Raw genomic sequence first — 14,215 nt, forward strand, 5'->3', positions numbered from 1 at the left:
ATGACTACTTTTCTTGAGTGCAAGTATGTGATATTTCTACATGTGGCTTCTAAATTACCTAACAAGAGGATGCTACAGCAGCAAGAGGGGCCAGATCACATATGCCTCTAAAACAGGGCAGAATGTGCCAATAAACACATGTACAAATGATACAGATTAAAGCTCTTCCAGTGTGAACTGGATGGCCTGTTTAGACAAGCTTTAATCTTTACAGCTGGGGTGACAGTCACATAAGTTCATACTGAAAAAGTATGTGGCACTCAGGCTCAGGAACTGGGGTCCAGGGTGTGTGGTAGAGAAATATTTAAAGGGACACTGTCAAGGTTAGAGGGACCAAATTTACCGTTTGTTTCTTTCCAGTTTGCTGAGCAGCCCACTTGATTCATTCCACTTTTCCCCTTAAATCCACCCACACCACCCCCTGACATTTTAACATGCGCTTTCAATGACAAAAACTCAAATGGCACCAGCCCAACATACAGGCGCAACTTTACAACAACAAACCAGAGTGAATGTATGATGGAGACGGTCTTTGGAAAGGAAAGATTTCAGTTTCAAGCTTTTGATGGGTTATTGTTAAACAGTGAGGAAAATGATTTGAAAAATTATGAAAAAAATACCTTGACAGTGTCCTTTTAACCAGTGCAGCAGAGAGAGAAATAAACTGTAAATAACAGCCCAACAGCCACGTCAAGTTTAGTTTTTGACAGCAGTAAAATCAAGGCTTAACACACAGCATGACAGAAGCATTCTGTTAGCTCAGAAGCTGCAATCACCAGAGAAATAAGAAACAAGACTGTACGGAAATCAAAATGGGATGTCAAGGCAAAGAAATGGACAAAGAAAGGCAATGTGAGCAGGGAAGTGGAGGATGTGGGGGTTCTGTTGGGGGTAGTGGTAGAGGGAGATGGAAGTCAGGGCGCAGTGAGGAGTAAAGCAAAACTTAAAAAAGGAGGGGCGGGGACACAACACAATAATAAAAAAAAACAACCACTACATGGTTTCAAACCAAACACTATTGCCACATCTGACTGACACCAGAAGACAGGACTGCATCTCCGGTACACCATCCTAACTCAAGGCGCTGCCTTTAGAGAAGGGCTAGAAGCACAGCTGTCAGCTGGTAGGCCTCATCCCTTGGCTGCCCAGTTAAGCAAGCACAGCAATGTTGCCAGTGAGACCAGGAATAATTCTGAAACCTGTTTTCTTTTTTTTTTTTTTTTGGTTTTTGGGTCACACCCGGCGATGCACAGGGGTTACTCCTGGTTCTGCACTCAGGAATTACTCCTGGCGGTGCTCAGGGGACCATATGGGATGCTGGGATTTGAACCCGGGTCGGCCGCGTGCAAGGCAAACGCCCTACCCGCTGTGCTATCACTCCAGCCCCATGAAACCTGTTTTCTTATGTTTTAATTAATAAAAGAAGTTTCATTTTGAAATTAAGTATTTAGAAAACAGTATATATTGTCCAATATAAAAACAATACTGACTGGAAGAAAATCAAAATGTGCTAAAGATTTTAGATACATTTAAATCATGAATCTGCTTCTAAAACTAAGGTAGTTACATATGTTCCATTTCACAATGATACTTTGACAATGAAAAGTGCCCACTAAGTGCCCTGTTTCAGGTCATTCTGTTCGTTGGTCTCTTGTTCCATTAATTAAGCAAAGAAGTCGGCCTACTGGCAACTGCTAAATACAAGTTGAAGTATTTAAGTTTTACCTGACCAATTCTAGATTCTTAAACTGCAGTCTGAGAAAGAAACTTAGCAAATGATTACAGAGAATCTAGCACCATGTTAGGTGACAACTGAATTTCTCTATTACAACACTGAGAGAACCATGTAACAGCAAACTCAGAAGCAGTTTCTGCTTTTATTTTTGGGGGAAAAGAAAAAAAGAAAACCTTCTTAACAGTGTCTAGTAAATGATCAAATAAAAGATTACCACCTGAAATAGGTTTTGGCTATACATTTTCTGAAGATTTTGAGCTTCACTACTCTAAATGGGTAGGATCCTGATTGGTTTGGTCTTGCAGATTATATATTGCATACCTGAACACAGCTGGAGGAGAGACAGTCTGTGTGTCTAGTGTATGCAGAATAAATTTAGGGAGAATCAAGCAACTTTCTGGACAAGGTCCTGATCCTGGAAAAAGTCACCTCAAAAAAGCAGCTCTTTTTAGTTCTAGACCTCTGGTTGCATCCTATCATTACAAGTTCTATCAGTCTTCAAACACATTATTCAATCAGCATAAGATCTCTAGCAGTAGAGCAGAATGAAGGTGAGTCCAGGTAGGGTGTAAAGTACAGAAAGTTCTGAAATCCTGCTAGAGAAATTGTCATGAATACATATTGGCTAGACTTGGCAAATAAAAGTCCACAGTGAATCTCTGCCACTCCCATTTCTAAACACTTCCTGAATTATGATAAAATGGAAAAATAAAATTAGTCCCATTGGTAAGACCTGGAAGAAGAAATTCACATCTGAGAAACCTAATTCAGATTCCCAAATAGCTATGGTATATATCTATATCTGAAAGGGAAATATTAGGACAATAGGTATTACCTCAATCCAAATAAAATTCAATGTGATTTTTGAAATTTTTTTAATTTTTAAAACGAAAACTATTACCCCCTCCCCCTTTATTGACTTTTTTTTAGGGCCTTCCAAGAGTGCTCAGGAGACTCAGGGGATGACTCTTGGCTCACTGGGCCAAAGGCTTAACTGAGGGCCCCAGAATGTGGTGCTGCTTATGTCCTGCAGCCAGCGATCACTGAGGACGCCTGTACACGCTCAGCAGTGTCCAGGGACCTCCAGGGCTGCACCCTGTGATGCTTAGGAGACAATGTGGTATTGAGGAGCAAGCTGAGGTCAGCTGCACGCAAGGTAAGTGTCTTAACCCCTGTACCATCTTCTCGGGTCTTCCCCTTCACTCAACTCTTACAATTTATAAGCTATTTCTCAGGGGATATAAATGGCTTCCCTGAAGCAGCATTAAGCTATATGAGAGGAAGCACAAAAATCATATCTGACCTGTTCATTCCAGCTATTTCTAAGACACGGAGAAGTGTGTAGCAAATTCTTGTTGAGTAAATTAGTATTGCTTAGAGAAGCAAAGCTGGTATTATAACATACATACATATACTTTGCTTTTTGGGTCACACCCGGCGATGCTCAGGGGTTACTCCTGGCTCTGCACTCAGGAATCACCCCTGGCGGTGCTCAGGGGACCATATGGGATGCTGGGATTCGAACCCAGGTCGGCCGCGTGCAAGGCAAACGCCCTACCCGCTGTGCTATCCTTCCAGCCCCAATATTATAACTATATTTGAGTGTAAGTAACATTTTATAACTTAAGGAACATTAAAGGAAGGTTTGTTAGATTTATAAAAAGCATAAATTGGCAGTTATGATTTTCAAGGGTAAAGACAGGCTACCTTAAAGACAGTAGGATGTTTCCACAAAGGAAAATGAAGCTGAAAAGGTCAACAGGCCTTTATCAAAAGTATGATGACCTAAGCACAACTCTTTATGAACACAAAAGTTAAAACCTGCTAAGTTATGCTGGGTGGTGAGTATATCCAATTAACCATTCTTTTAAGAGACTTCCTCATCCTCTTCCTTGTAAGAGTCTTCTATTCTTCCTCTTAAAGGGTTGAATCATTCACAAGAAAAATATTCAAAGTTACTTGGTCCTTGGATCTCATGTGGTTAACATCTGTGTGTCTCAACAGGAGATCACAAAATGCCACAGTACTGTAAGAATTTGATCGAGATATTTTACCCCAATAGACCAAACCAAAACGAGAAAATCTAATGCCCCTGAGTTCTTGCTGGTGTACAGGAGATGCAGAAAACATTGTTACTTCCCCCATTTCCCCCACCAATCCATGTTTTTTATGATTCCCCAAATAAGAATATCCTATTTCCCAACATTCCCTATTTAAAGCTTGTTTTAAACTGAATTTTACACTGGATGGGGTGACTCCAATATCAGTCGACCTAAGGGAAGCTGCTGAATTAGTTCTGATTATTTTTCAAGTCTGGAAGACACTATAAGGATAGCCTATATTAGAATCCTAAAGGAAGTCCTTTTTCTAGTCACCCAGAGCCATAAAGTTGGCTTCCCCTGTGTCAAAAACACACACCGAAGCCCAACATTCCAATTGTCCATACAGGACCAGAGAAAACAGAAAACAAACTCTTTCAGAGATTCTTGGTGATTAAAACAATAGTGAGATATTTTTTTAAAAGTTTGCTATGTGATTCCCACCCCCCCCACCTCCGTATACCAAGGTGACTGGGAATGGTGATATAGTCTTAAGAAACATTACAAAAGCATCTGTAAACCTCTGAAGCCAACTACTAACCTTGTACGAGATGAGAGAATTTCTACAACTAACAAGAGAACTATTAAACCATCCTCTTTCCTACTGAGGCTGCCCATAAAGAATGAAAGAACACACCCTATGGAATTAAATAATTTTCTATACAAAAATCATTGGTTTAGTCAGTTTCACTCATAGGTAGGTCTTGCTGACTCCTTATAGTAATTATTAACACAAAGTTCTTTGAGAAGGAAATTCAGCTGGTGTAATCACATAGGCAGTTAAGTTATACACACTTACCCCCATTTCCCTGAAATATCAGCCAGGTGTAGAAGAACAAGTATGGGAATTTCAGCTTGAACACCAGGCAATGGATGCTGGCTCTACAATTTGACTATATTGACTTTGGGCAAATAAATGTCTGAGCTTTAGATTCTGCCCCTGCAAAATGGGAAAATGAAACAACTGACCTACTTACTAAGTCATGTAAGTAAAGTAATTATGAGAGTAAATTACTAAATACTGGGTATGTAATCTTGTCCATAAGTAATTGTAGTACAAGTTAAAGTCAGTCTACTTGGTTTAGAGTTGTGTATTTCTACTCAAAGCTACAGTACTAGAAACGAAAGATACAGAAATGGTAACCTGGGGTCAGAGCCATAGTACAGCAGGTAGGGCACTTGCCTTGCACAAGCTGACCAAGGTTTGATCCCTGGTACCCTGACAGTTCCCCAAAGCCCTGCCAGTAGTGATCCCTTAGCAAAGAGCCAGGAGTCGGCCCTGAGCACTGCCATGTGTGGCCCCAAAACAAATAAATGCTAAGACCTGAATTCCTATATTTAATTTCAACTAAGTAACACTGAAAGCTGCAAAGAATTTTTACCAAATTTGATAATTAAGGAATCATCCCATTCATACTTGACTACTGATCCAAATACAAACAGCAATTAAACAAACAAACAAACAAACAAAAACCCCTGTAAACTAGCGAAGGAATGGATGTTAGAACATTATATAACTAAAACTCAACAATGAACAACTGCAACTATGGGGGAAAAAAGTCCTGGTAAAGACTAGCTAAAAGAAAAATTCAAATTTCACTAAGAAAAAATATAAACACGTTTTTCTGTATACAAAATGCTGAAAATCATATGCTTACAATTATATACTATAGTACATACACTATGTACTATAGTGTATGTACTATAGTACATACACTATAGTACATAGTGTATGTACTATATACTATAGGAGAAAAAGAACTTATACCAAATTATCAATTAACATTCTACTTCCTTAACTGAGAAAAAGTCTTGCTACAAAAAATTTATCATGTAAACTAACAATTAAAATATTTAATATACAAGCTATTTATCTCATTTCATATGTTCCTGGATTGGTGATTAGTTGCAGGTCTTTTGAGAGTGAAGAGAAATTTATTAAATTTCTCCAAAAAACAAACAAACAAAAGTACACTCTAAAGATCCAGCCTACCAATTAACCTTATTAGAAGCAATATCCTACACCCTAAACTTTAGTGTTTTCACTATCCTTCAGAGATACCTTAGATTTAAAGCTTCTGCCCCCAATGCCTTTCCAATATTCACATGAAGTTGTAAATCATTTTCAAAAATGCTCTCCTTACACCCAAATCTCTCCTCACTCTTGCTCTCCCACTCCCGAAACTACCTGAGTTCCATAGCTATTATCACTTTCTGTCTAAACCTTCCTACAGCTTCCTTGACTTTGTGTTACTGGTGTAACTTTTTCTTGGTGGGGGGGCGGAGGGGGTCTAAGGGAAGGATTTCTGAGAAGAAAAACAGTAAAATCATAACATCTAATATTCCTAATGTTCTTGAGTTTGCTATATAGCAGAAGTCACTAGAATTTAAGCCCTTGAAGGCTGAAATACATCTCCAGTGTCTTTGAGAATATACCTAGATTTAGTCAATGCTCAATAAACATTGACTGTAATCTGCTTTAAAAAAAAATTACAGAAACCCCATCCAAAAAACAATGACAACAACAACAAAAAAGGGTGAAACAATATGGAAAATAAGTGGGAGCCCATTATATTATTCTTTCTACTTTCTGTAACACTGTCTGGTGTGTATAAGGCTCCAAACTGATTTCCTGCAACTCACACACTCCCACACCCTAGCAATGTCAGGTGCATCCCTGGTAGCCCAGTTCCATTGGGCTAGAGTATCAAACTACCATGCCTGCACCAAAAATAGCCTCCTGCCTCCCAAAACACTAGTGGAGATAAGCCTAGTAAAAAACTGGGGGGAAAATTACTTGTGCTCAAGTTCCACCAGACTTTGGGGTCTTAAATGTCAGATTCTCTCGTTTTGGTATAGAACAGCAGGAACAATAGTAAATGAGTTCTCTGCAAAGTTTGTCCTCATAAAGCCTAACTAAAGAAACCTTGTAAAAAGCCTAAAGGTAGATAAGAATAGATAAGGACATCCAATAGCTATCACAAAATTCCAATTGTATTCTGATCACTTTCAACAATAGCATTCATGTTAAAAAATATCCTTCCTACTTAATATATTATATATGCTTATATCCTGTGAACTGAAAAGTACCTTACTCCGACCTGGAACTGGTAAAACTTCCATTGCCTACAAATTTTGTAATTTCCCCACCCCTAAAAATCAGGACTTACATTGTTAAGCCTCTCTCTCTCACACACACCAAATATCACTTCCAGGGACCAGAATATATTGCCCAAAGGTCTGGTGACCTGAGTTCAATCTGTGGAACATGGTACCCTGATCACTGACAAAAGCAAACCCCTGAGCATCACCTGGGAAGGCCCAGAACAAAAATGAAAAGTACCACCTCCATGTTACTGCCATAGTATAAACATAGAAAGTCCGAATGTCTTCCATTCAACAAATCCTTTAATCTATCTAAACCCCTGCCTACTATCACTTTGCTTTTAGTCCATCACAAGCTTGAGCCTACATACAAAACTGAAATCATAGAGAACACAGAGCTAAAGGACACAGGGGCACAATACAAAGGAACGAAGGTGTCAGTTCCACTGGAATATGTGGAATAAAGATTAAGTGCTCAACTTCTCTTCATTAAATGTGCCTAAGCATACATGTAAACTTTTATCCAAGTATAATCCCTCTTTCTAGTTCAGAGATAAGGAACAATCAGAAAAAAATACATCATTTCTACTCCCAGTTCATATTTCTATTTGTGTGTACATTTCATCCATATACTTCCCCAAAACTGTTTTGAACTGAAGTAAAAATATGTTCTAAAGCTCTCTTTGTCGTCAACTTACAGCTTGTCCATTGGCTTCATAAAGGGGACATTTCTGCTTGATCTTAGCCAATTCCATGTTTACTTGTTTGCTGACCACAGCCATGGGATTCCCTCCTATAAGAAACTCATTCAATTAAAACCATCATTCTTATAAAAAAATCTTACAGCAAATTATTTTTACTCAAAAATTTAAATATTCAAAACATAGGGTATGTGAATTATATATTTAAATATACAAAGAGAAATAAATATGTAAGATAAAAGCAAAATTACCTATGATCCCACAAATTACCTAATATTTTATTACTAGTCCTTCTAAATATGTGCATATTATGTTACATAAAAGAAATATAGCACCTGTGTTGCTTTATTATCTTTTCAGTTTAGCAATCAACTGTGAATGTAATTTCACATTACAATGAAGCTATATAACAGTAGCTGTATATGTGACTTCTTTCATTTATTTATATATTTATATATTTATATATATATATTTTATTTATTTATTTAGCTTTTTGGGTCATGCCTGGCGATGCACAGGGGATACTCCTAGCTCTGCACTCAGGAATTACTCCTGAATTGAACCCAGGCCGGCCATGCACAAGGCAAACACCCTCCCTGCTGTGCTATCGCTTCAGCCCCCGTATATGTGATTTCTAATGCTCCATTAAACCACATTAAAAATGCTCCAAACACAAAATAATCCACTTCTTTATTTTCCTATGATAATTTCCAAGAATCAATCTCTGCTAAGTCGAAGTACATGTATAATTTATATTTTGAATATGCTGACATATGAGGCTAGAATGATAGCCCAGCGGTAGGGCATTTGCCTTGAACGAGGCCAACCCGGGTTTGATTCCTTTGCCTCTCTCGGAGAGCCTGGCAAGCTACCGAGAGTATCCTGCCAGCACGGCAGAGCCTGGCAAGCTACCCGTGGTGTATTTGATATGCCAAAAACAGTAACAACAAGTCTCACAATGGAGACGTTACTGGTTCCTGCTTGAACAAATCAATGAGCAATGGGATGACAGTGATACAGTGACATATGCTAATCTTAAAAAGATTACTTGCCAATTTATATTCTCATATTATAAAAACTATAGCCTAGGGCTGGAAGGATAGCACAGCAGGTAGGGTGTTTTCCTCGCACACAGCCGACTGGGGTTCAATTCCCAGCATCCCATGTGATCCCCCAAGCACCACCAGGAGTAATTCCTGAGTGCATGGGCCAGGAATAACACCTGTGTATCGCTGGGTGTGACCCAAAGAGCAAAAAAAAACCAAACAAAAACCTATAGCCTAAATCAATATATTTTAAAACAGTAACTTTATTTTTAAAAGTATAAGATTAATTCTGGGAAGAAGACTCAAAAAGGCTGGAATACAAATCCTGGGTTCAATACCGAGCACTGCATGGTCCCTTCCCTCCCCCTAGCATGGCCATAAGTAACCCCTGAACACCAATGAGTAGCACCCTGAGCATCCCTCTGAATGCTCCAAAGTCCAAAATAAACAAATAAATAAATGAAAATACAAGCTAAACAAGCCTTTGAATTGTAACCTTGTAATTATATAACAAGTAATTACTTACCAAGGCCTGTTACTACCATCGCTCCAAGATCAGCTACATAGTTTCCTTTGCGGAATGTAGCAACTCGTCCACCCACGCGATCCTGTTTATTGGAAATTAAATCAAGTATATGTTAAGCATATGTTAACTATAGAATATCCCAAGGTAAGATGTCAGAATTGTAGTATAAAAAGAAACCTATAAGGCCAGGGAATTAACTGGCAGTTGGAGCACATGCTTTTTTGCATGTAGAAGCCCTGGTTCAACCCCCAGCATAGCACGGTCCCTTGAGTACCACCTGGAGTGCCCCCCCCCCCACATTACCAAAAGGGAAAAAAAAAAGTACAGTTTAGAATTTTTATTAAATATTGTGTGCATAAAGATCAAATTAAGCTTAACTGAACAATTACTTGAAGGAGCTAATGAATGACACAGATAGGAAGTCAAACGAAGTTGAAGTGATAAGAAACAGCAAACACTTAAAAGGCCAGAAGACATATGTTACAGGTACTAATCTCTACTCAGCAGTCTCTCTGATTGGTTGCAAAGGCTGAATAAAGGTCACAAACATAGAAACTATTCACAAATCCCAACAATAAGTGTCATCTTTCTACCATCATGTTCTGATTCTTGACTCCAGTCTCCAAGTCAACTTGCTAACTAACAAGTACTTGCCTGGGAACAATGCGTCTGTTAAGTATGAATACTGGTTATATCTCTTTTCTAAATAAGCATAAGCAAACTTTTTTGCTAAGAATTTTCTAGTGTGGTGAAATACTGCTGAGCTACAGTGATACTTAAACCACATATGAGTATTCTGCAGACTCCAAACAAAACAAAAGTAAAACATATATACTACATATATGTATATATGAATCCTAATGATCCTATTATTTTATGTTCTCTGATCATAAGACACATATATAAGTGTCTTGGGAATTAAAAATTAATTTTACTAAGATTACATGAGAAATTTATTTCCCTATACGGAAATATTTTTTGAACTGAGTAAAAAATAATTTGAATTGCATGCACAAAACCTTAAAAAAAAAACTTTCAAAGTTTTAAAGCTTTCGGGCTACACCCAGAGACATTTGGAGCTATTCCTGGCAGTGTTAGGGAATCATGCAGTGTCAGGGATCAAATGAAAGGCTTCAAACACGCAAAACATATACTCCAGTCCTTTGAGCCCTCCCTCTGCCCTAATACTTTGAAATCTTTTTAAAAATTTTGAATTGTTTAGGTTAGCTGAAAGGATTTTGTTTCCGTAGGGGCCTCCTCTACAATGTCCAGGAGCAGGAGGGCCACTTCCATTTTGGATAACACTGGGCCTGCTGATATGGGGCACTGATAGGGGAAGCCATGATATGCTGCTCAGCTGCCCTAGTGGTGCTGGGAATAACCACGGCTATACCTGAACAATCAAGATGTCAACTGATGTTAACCTTCTCCACACCTGGGCATTACATAAGACTGGTAAGGAATCCTACTTTGAAACATCTTCCCAGCTCTGGAAGTGCGAGCTCTCTCTCTTTTTCATTTTGGGCCACACCTAACAGTGCTTGAGGGTTACTCCTGGCTCTGTGGTGGGGATCACTGCTGGGAAGCAATGCTCAGTGCTAGGTACCCAAACTTAGGCCTCCTGCTTGCAAATCATGCATTCAGCCCACTGCTGAGCAGTATCTCCAGCCTGGAAGTGCTTTCTTTTACAGGGTAGGCATCCAGGAAGGCCTTTAAGTCAGAAAGATAAATTTAAAATAAAATTTGAATTGTAGTATCCTAACCTGAAGCTTTTTGTCCATTCTATACAACATTTGATTCTTCCTTCAGTGTTCACTATCTAGAACTAATAACAAAGGAAACAATATATTATTTTGGCTTCATTGGCAAAAAAGACAGCTGATGCCTGCTGCCTGAGAAACAACTCCTCTTAACTACCAGAGATTTGCAATTTAATCTAATCACTGAAAAAAAAATTGCCCCCTACAGAGGATATGTCATAGGGTTAAAAGCAAGAAACAGCAACCTGAAAATATTCATCTAAAGAATATACTGAGAGAAAAAAGGAAAGTGCCATGGGAGGGGGGGGTGGGTGTTAGGGGGCAGGTTTAGCAGGAAGGAAACTGGGAACATTGATGGTGGGAAATGTACACTAGTAAAGGGACAGGTATTGGAACATTATATGACTGGAATCCAATCATAAACAACTTTGAAATTGTGTATCTTATGGTGATACAGTAAATTAAGAACATGCTGATGATTTACAAACTCAGACACTTTTTCAAAAGGTTTAAAGTCAAATATGCATTAGCCAATATAAATAAGACTACCCAAAATACTTGTAAGTATGATACAATTTGGTTTTAGAGTTCCAATTGTCTGATTCCTTAATTTACAACAGATCATTTTTTTAGGTTCTTACCCTGGCTTCCAGCAGAGTGACATCCATTCCAAAACTTTGTAATTGACGAGCGGCTGCCAAGCCTGAGACACCAGAGCCTATTATTATTACCTTTCCTGTCTTTTTAGCTAAAGTAGAAAACAAACAAGAAAACAAAAATAGTAAGCTGTAGGTTTAAGAGTTTGTATTTGTCTTTTTTAATCATGAAAATCTCCAAGGTTCTTATATGAAAACAATTTATTTTCAAAATATAGCATCTGAATACGAATTAGCAAATATATGAAAATTTTAAGTTTTAAATCAGTGCTAAAAAACTATAAATGAAACCCCTTAGGATTTACTCTCATTACTACAACCATATGTTTTGTTTCTTCAATCCTCAGTAAACTTATGAATAATCTGCCTTATCTACCTCACAATTACACAGGAATAATTCATCACAGTTGTACTAGGATAATTCAATCAGTTAACTGACTTATTTATAGAGCTATTTTCTTTTCTCTTTTGCAGAGGAGGGCTGTGCAGTCACTGGTACTTGGGGTTCTGGGATGAAGGAGATCTGATTCAGCATGAAAAGTTGCATGCGTTCTAGTCCTCTAAGTCATCTCCCCAGTCCAGTCATTTTCTTTAGGCTATAGCTCTGCAATCTTTGTATTCCTTCATGAACAATTGGTTTCATTAAAAATTCTGAAAATATCCTTAATCCTTGAATTCCTGGCACACATTATTCACAGACCATAAGATGGATAAAGAGCATTTAAGGTATATAAATGCAACCTTAAGCAATATAAAAATAGGTCAGAGAAAACCTAAAATTACCTGCTTTTATAACAAGTCTCCTCTCTTCTTTTTCCTTTTGGGCCACATCAAGCAGTGCTCAGGGAACTATGCAGTGTTCCCACATGCAAAGCATGAGCTTCAGCCCTCTGAGTTATCTCTCTGGCCCTACTTCTTCCATTTAAAAAATTATTTTAGCTCTTGATTTTTCTTAAATTGGAAATTATAGGAGGCCAAAGAGATAATAAAGAAGGTAGGGTACTTGCCTTGGACACAGTGAACTAAGACTAGATCCCTAGCACTTCACATGGTTCCCTAAGCCCCAACAGGAGAGGTACCTGAGCACAGACCCAGGATTAAGCCTAAGCACGGCTAGGGTTAGCCCCAAACCAAAACCAAACGAACACAAATGTGGAACTCTAATTTACTAAGTATTACGCCAAAAATTTTCCTAAAATGCACATTTAAATTTTAAGATTAACATAGAATTATTTTCTTCTAGGGGCTGGAGCGATAGCACAGCGGGTAGGGCGTTTGCCTTGCACGCAGCCGACCCGGGTTCGAATTCCAGCATCCCATATGGTCCCCCGAGCACCGCCAGGAGTAATTCCTGAATGTAGAACCAGGAGTAGTAACCCCTGTGCATCGCTGGGTGTGACCCAAAAAGAAAAAAAAAAAAAAAGAATTATTTTCTTTTAAATACAGATTCAGAAAACATAAAAAATACTCAAGTCTCTTGAAAGTAAGAATCTAGATTAGATCATAGATGTAGAAAATTGCATGATCCTTTAATCATAGAATCCTCAGCAGGGATCTTACTTGGTAGGGGCTTTATCCTCTTATAAATGCCGAAGTTAATGAGGCCGTGACGCTCTAAGTAGCTGTGAACTCGGTGGACAAGCACAGTATCACCTATGGTATAAATAAATTTTTAAACATTTATATTTTTAGCATAAAATTCTTTATTCTCTTACTTTCCATTATGGATCATTCTATACACCTTTTTCATTGTTGCAAGGTCATTATTTTAACTCCTTTAAAAAAGTGATTCTTTGATTAGGTTTTGAGGTCCAAAAACTGCTATCACATTAATTTGAAATTTTTAATAATTACATTCCACTCATACCAATGAGACGAGCTCATACCAAAATTTAAAAAATACATAAATAAACAATCTGTGTTTGTGGGGGTGTGCTAAGAAAGGAACTCTCATCCACTGCTAGTGGGAATATTGTCTGATTCAACCTCTATGGAAAACAGTATGGAGATTCTCAGAAAAAGTAGGAATAGAACTGCCATTTAATTTAGCAATTCCACTTCTTGGTATTTACCACAGAATACAAAAACATTCATTCATTCAAAAAAAAAAAATACGCCATTATTTATTGAAGACTTAGGCTATGGAATTAACCTAGGTGTTCAACAGCAGATGAGTAGATAACAGAGGTGTGGTATATACACAATGAAATACCCTGCAGCTACAAGGAAGGATGAAACCATGCAAATGGATAGAACTGGAGGATTTCATATTAAGCGAAGTTAAGGAGGACAAATTTAGGATGACCTCATTTATCTGTGGTATATAGAAAAGAGGAAATGCAAGATATCAAATTGTGGTACACTTAGATTATCCCTGATACTAAAGTATAGAAATGAGAAGGATGGGGGGGAAAATAAATCAAAGTTTCAGGAAAGTAAGATGAAGTGAACAGGAGGGGCCAAAGTCACTGAGCACATGGGTGGTACAGAGGTATGGTATAGATCTACATTTAAACCACACAGCCTACAACATTGAAAGTAGAAGACCCAAACTACAACAACCAAACTTAAAAATGTGCCTACCAAG

General features: G+C 38.1%; 1 protein-coding gene across 2 annotated transcripts in view; it reads right to left on the bottom strand.

Moving 5' to 3' along the window:
* KDM1A (lysine demethylase 1A) overlaps window positions 1-14,215 on the bottom strand; it is a 66,070-nt gene that overhangs the window by 17,236 nt on the left and 34,619 nt on the right. For both annotated transcript variants that reach the window (XM_055140309.1, XM_055140307.1), the window contains 4 exons: window positions 13,189-13,281; window positions 11,614-11,720; window positions 9,213-9,294; window positions 7,638-7,732 (listed from right to left, as the gene is read on the bottom strand). In XM_055140309.1, coding sequence (XP_054996284.1) covers window positions 7,638-7,732; window positions 9,213-9,294; window positions 11,614-11,720; window positions 13,189-13,281 — 377 coding nt within the window. The remainder of the gene's footprint in view (window positions 1-7,637; window positions 7,733-9,212; window positions 9,295-11,613; window positions 11,721-13,188; window positions 13,282-14,215) is intronic.

The sequence above is a fragment of the Sorex araneus genome, chromosome 5 (genome assembly GCF_027595985.1).
Source record: "Sorex araneus isolate mSorAra2 chromosome 5, mSorAra2.pri, whole genome shotgun sequence".
Classification (NCBI taxonomy): domain Eukaryota; kingdom Metazoa; phylum Chordata; class Mammalia; order Eulipotyphla; family Soricidae; genus Sorex; species Sorex araneus.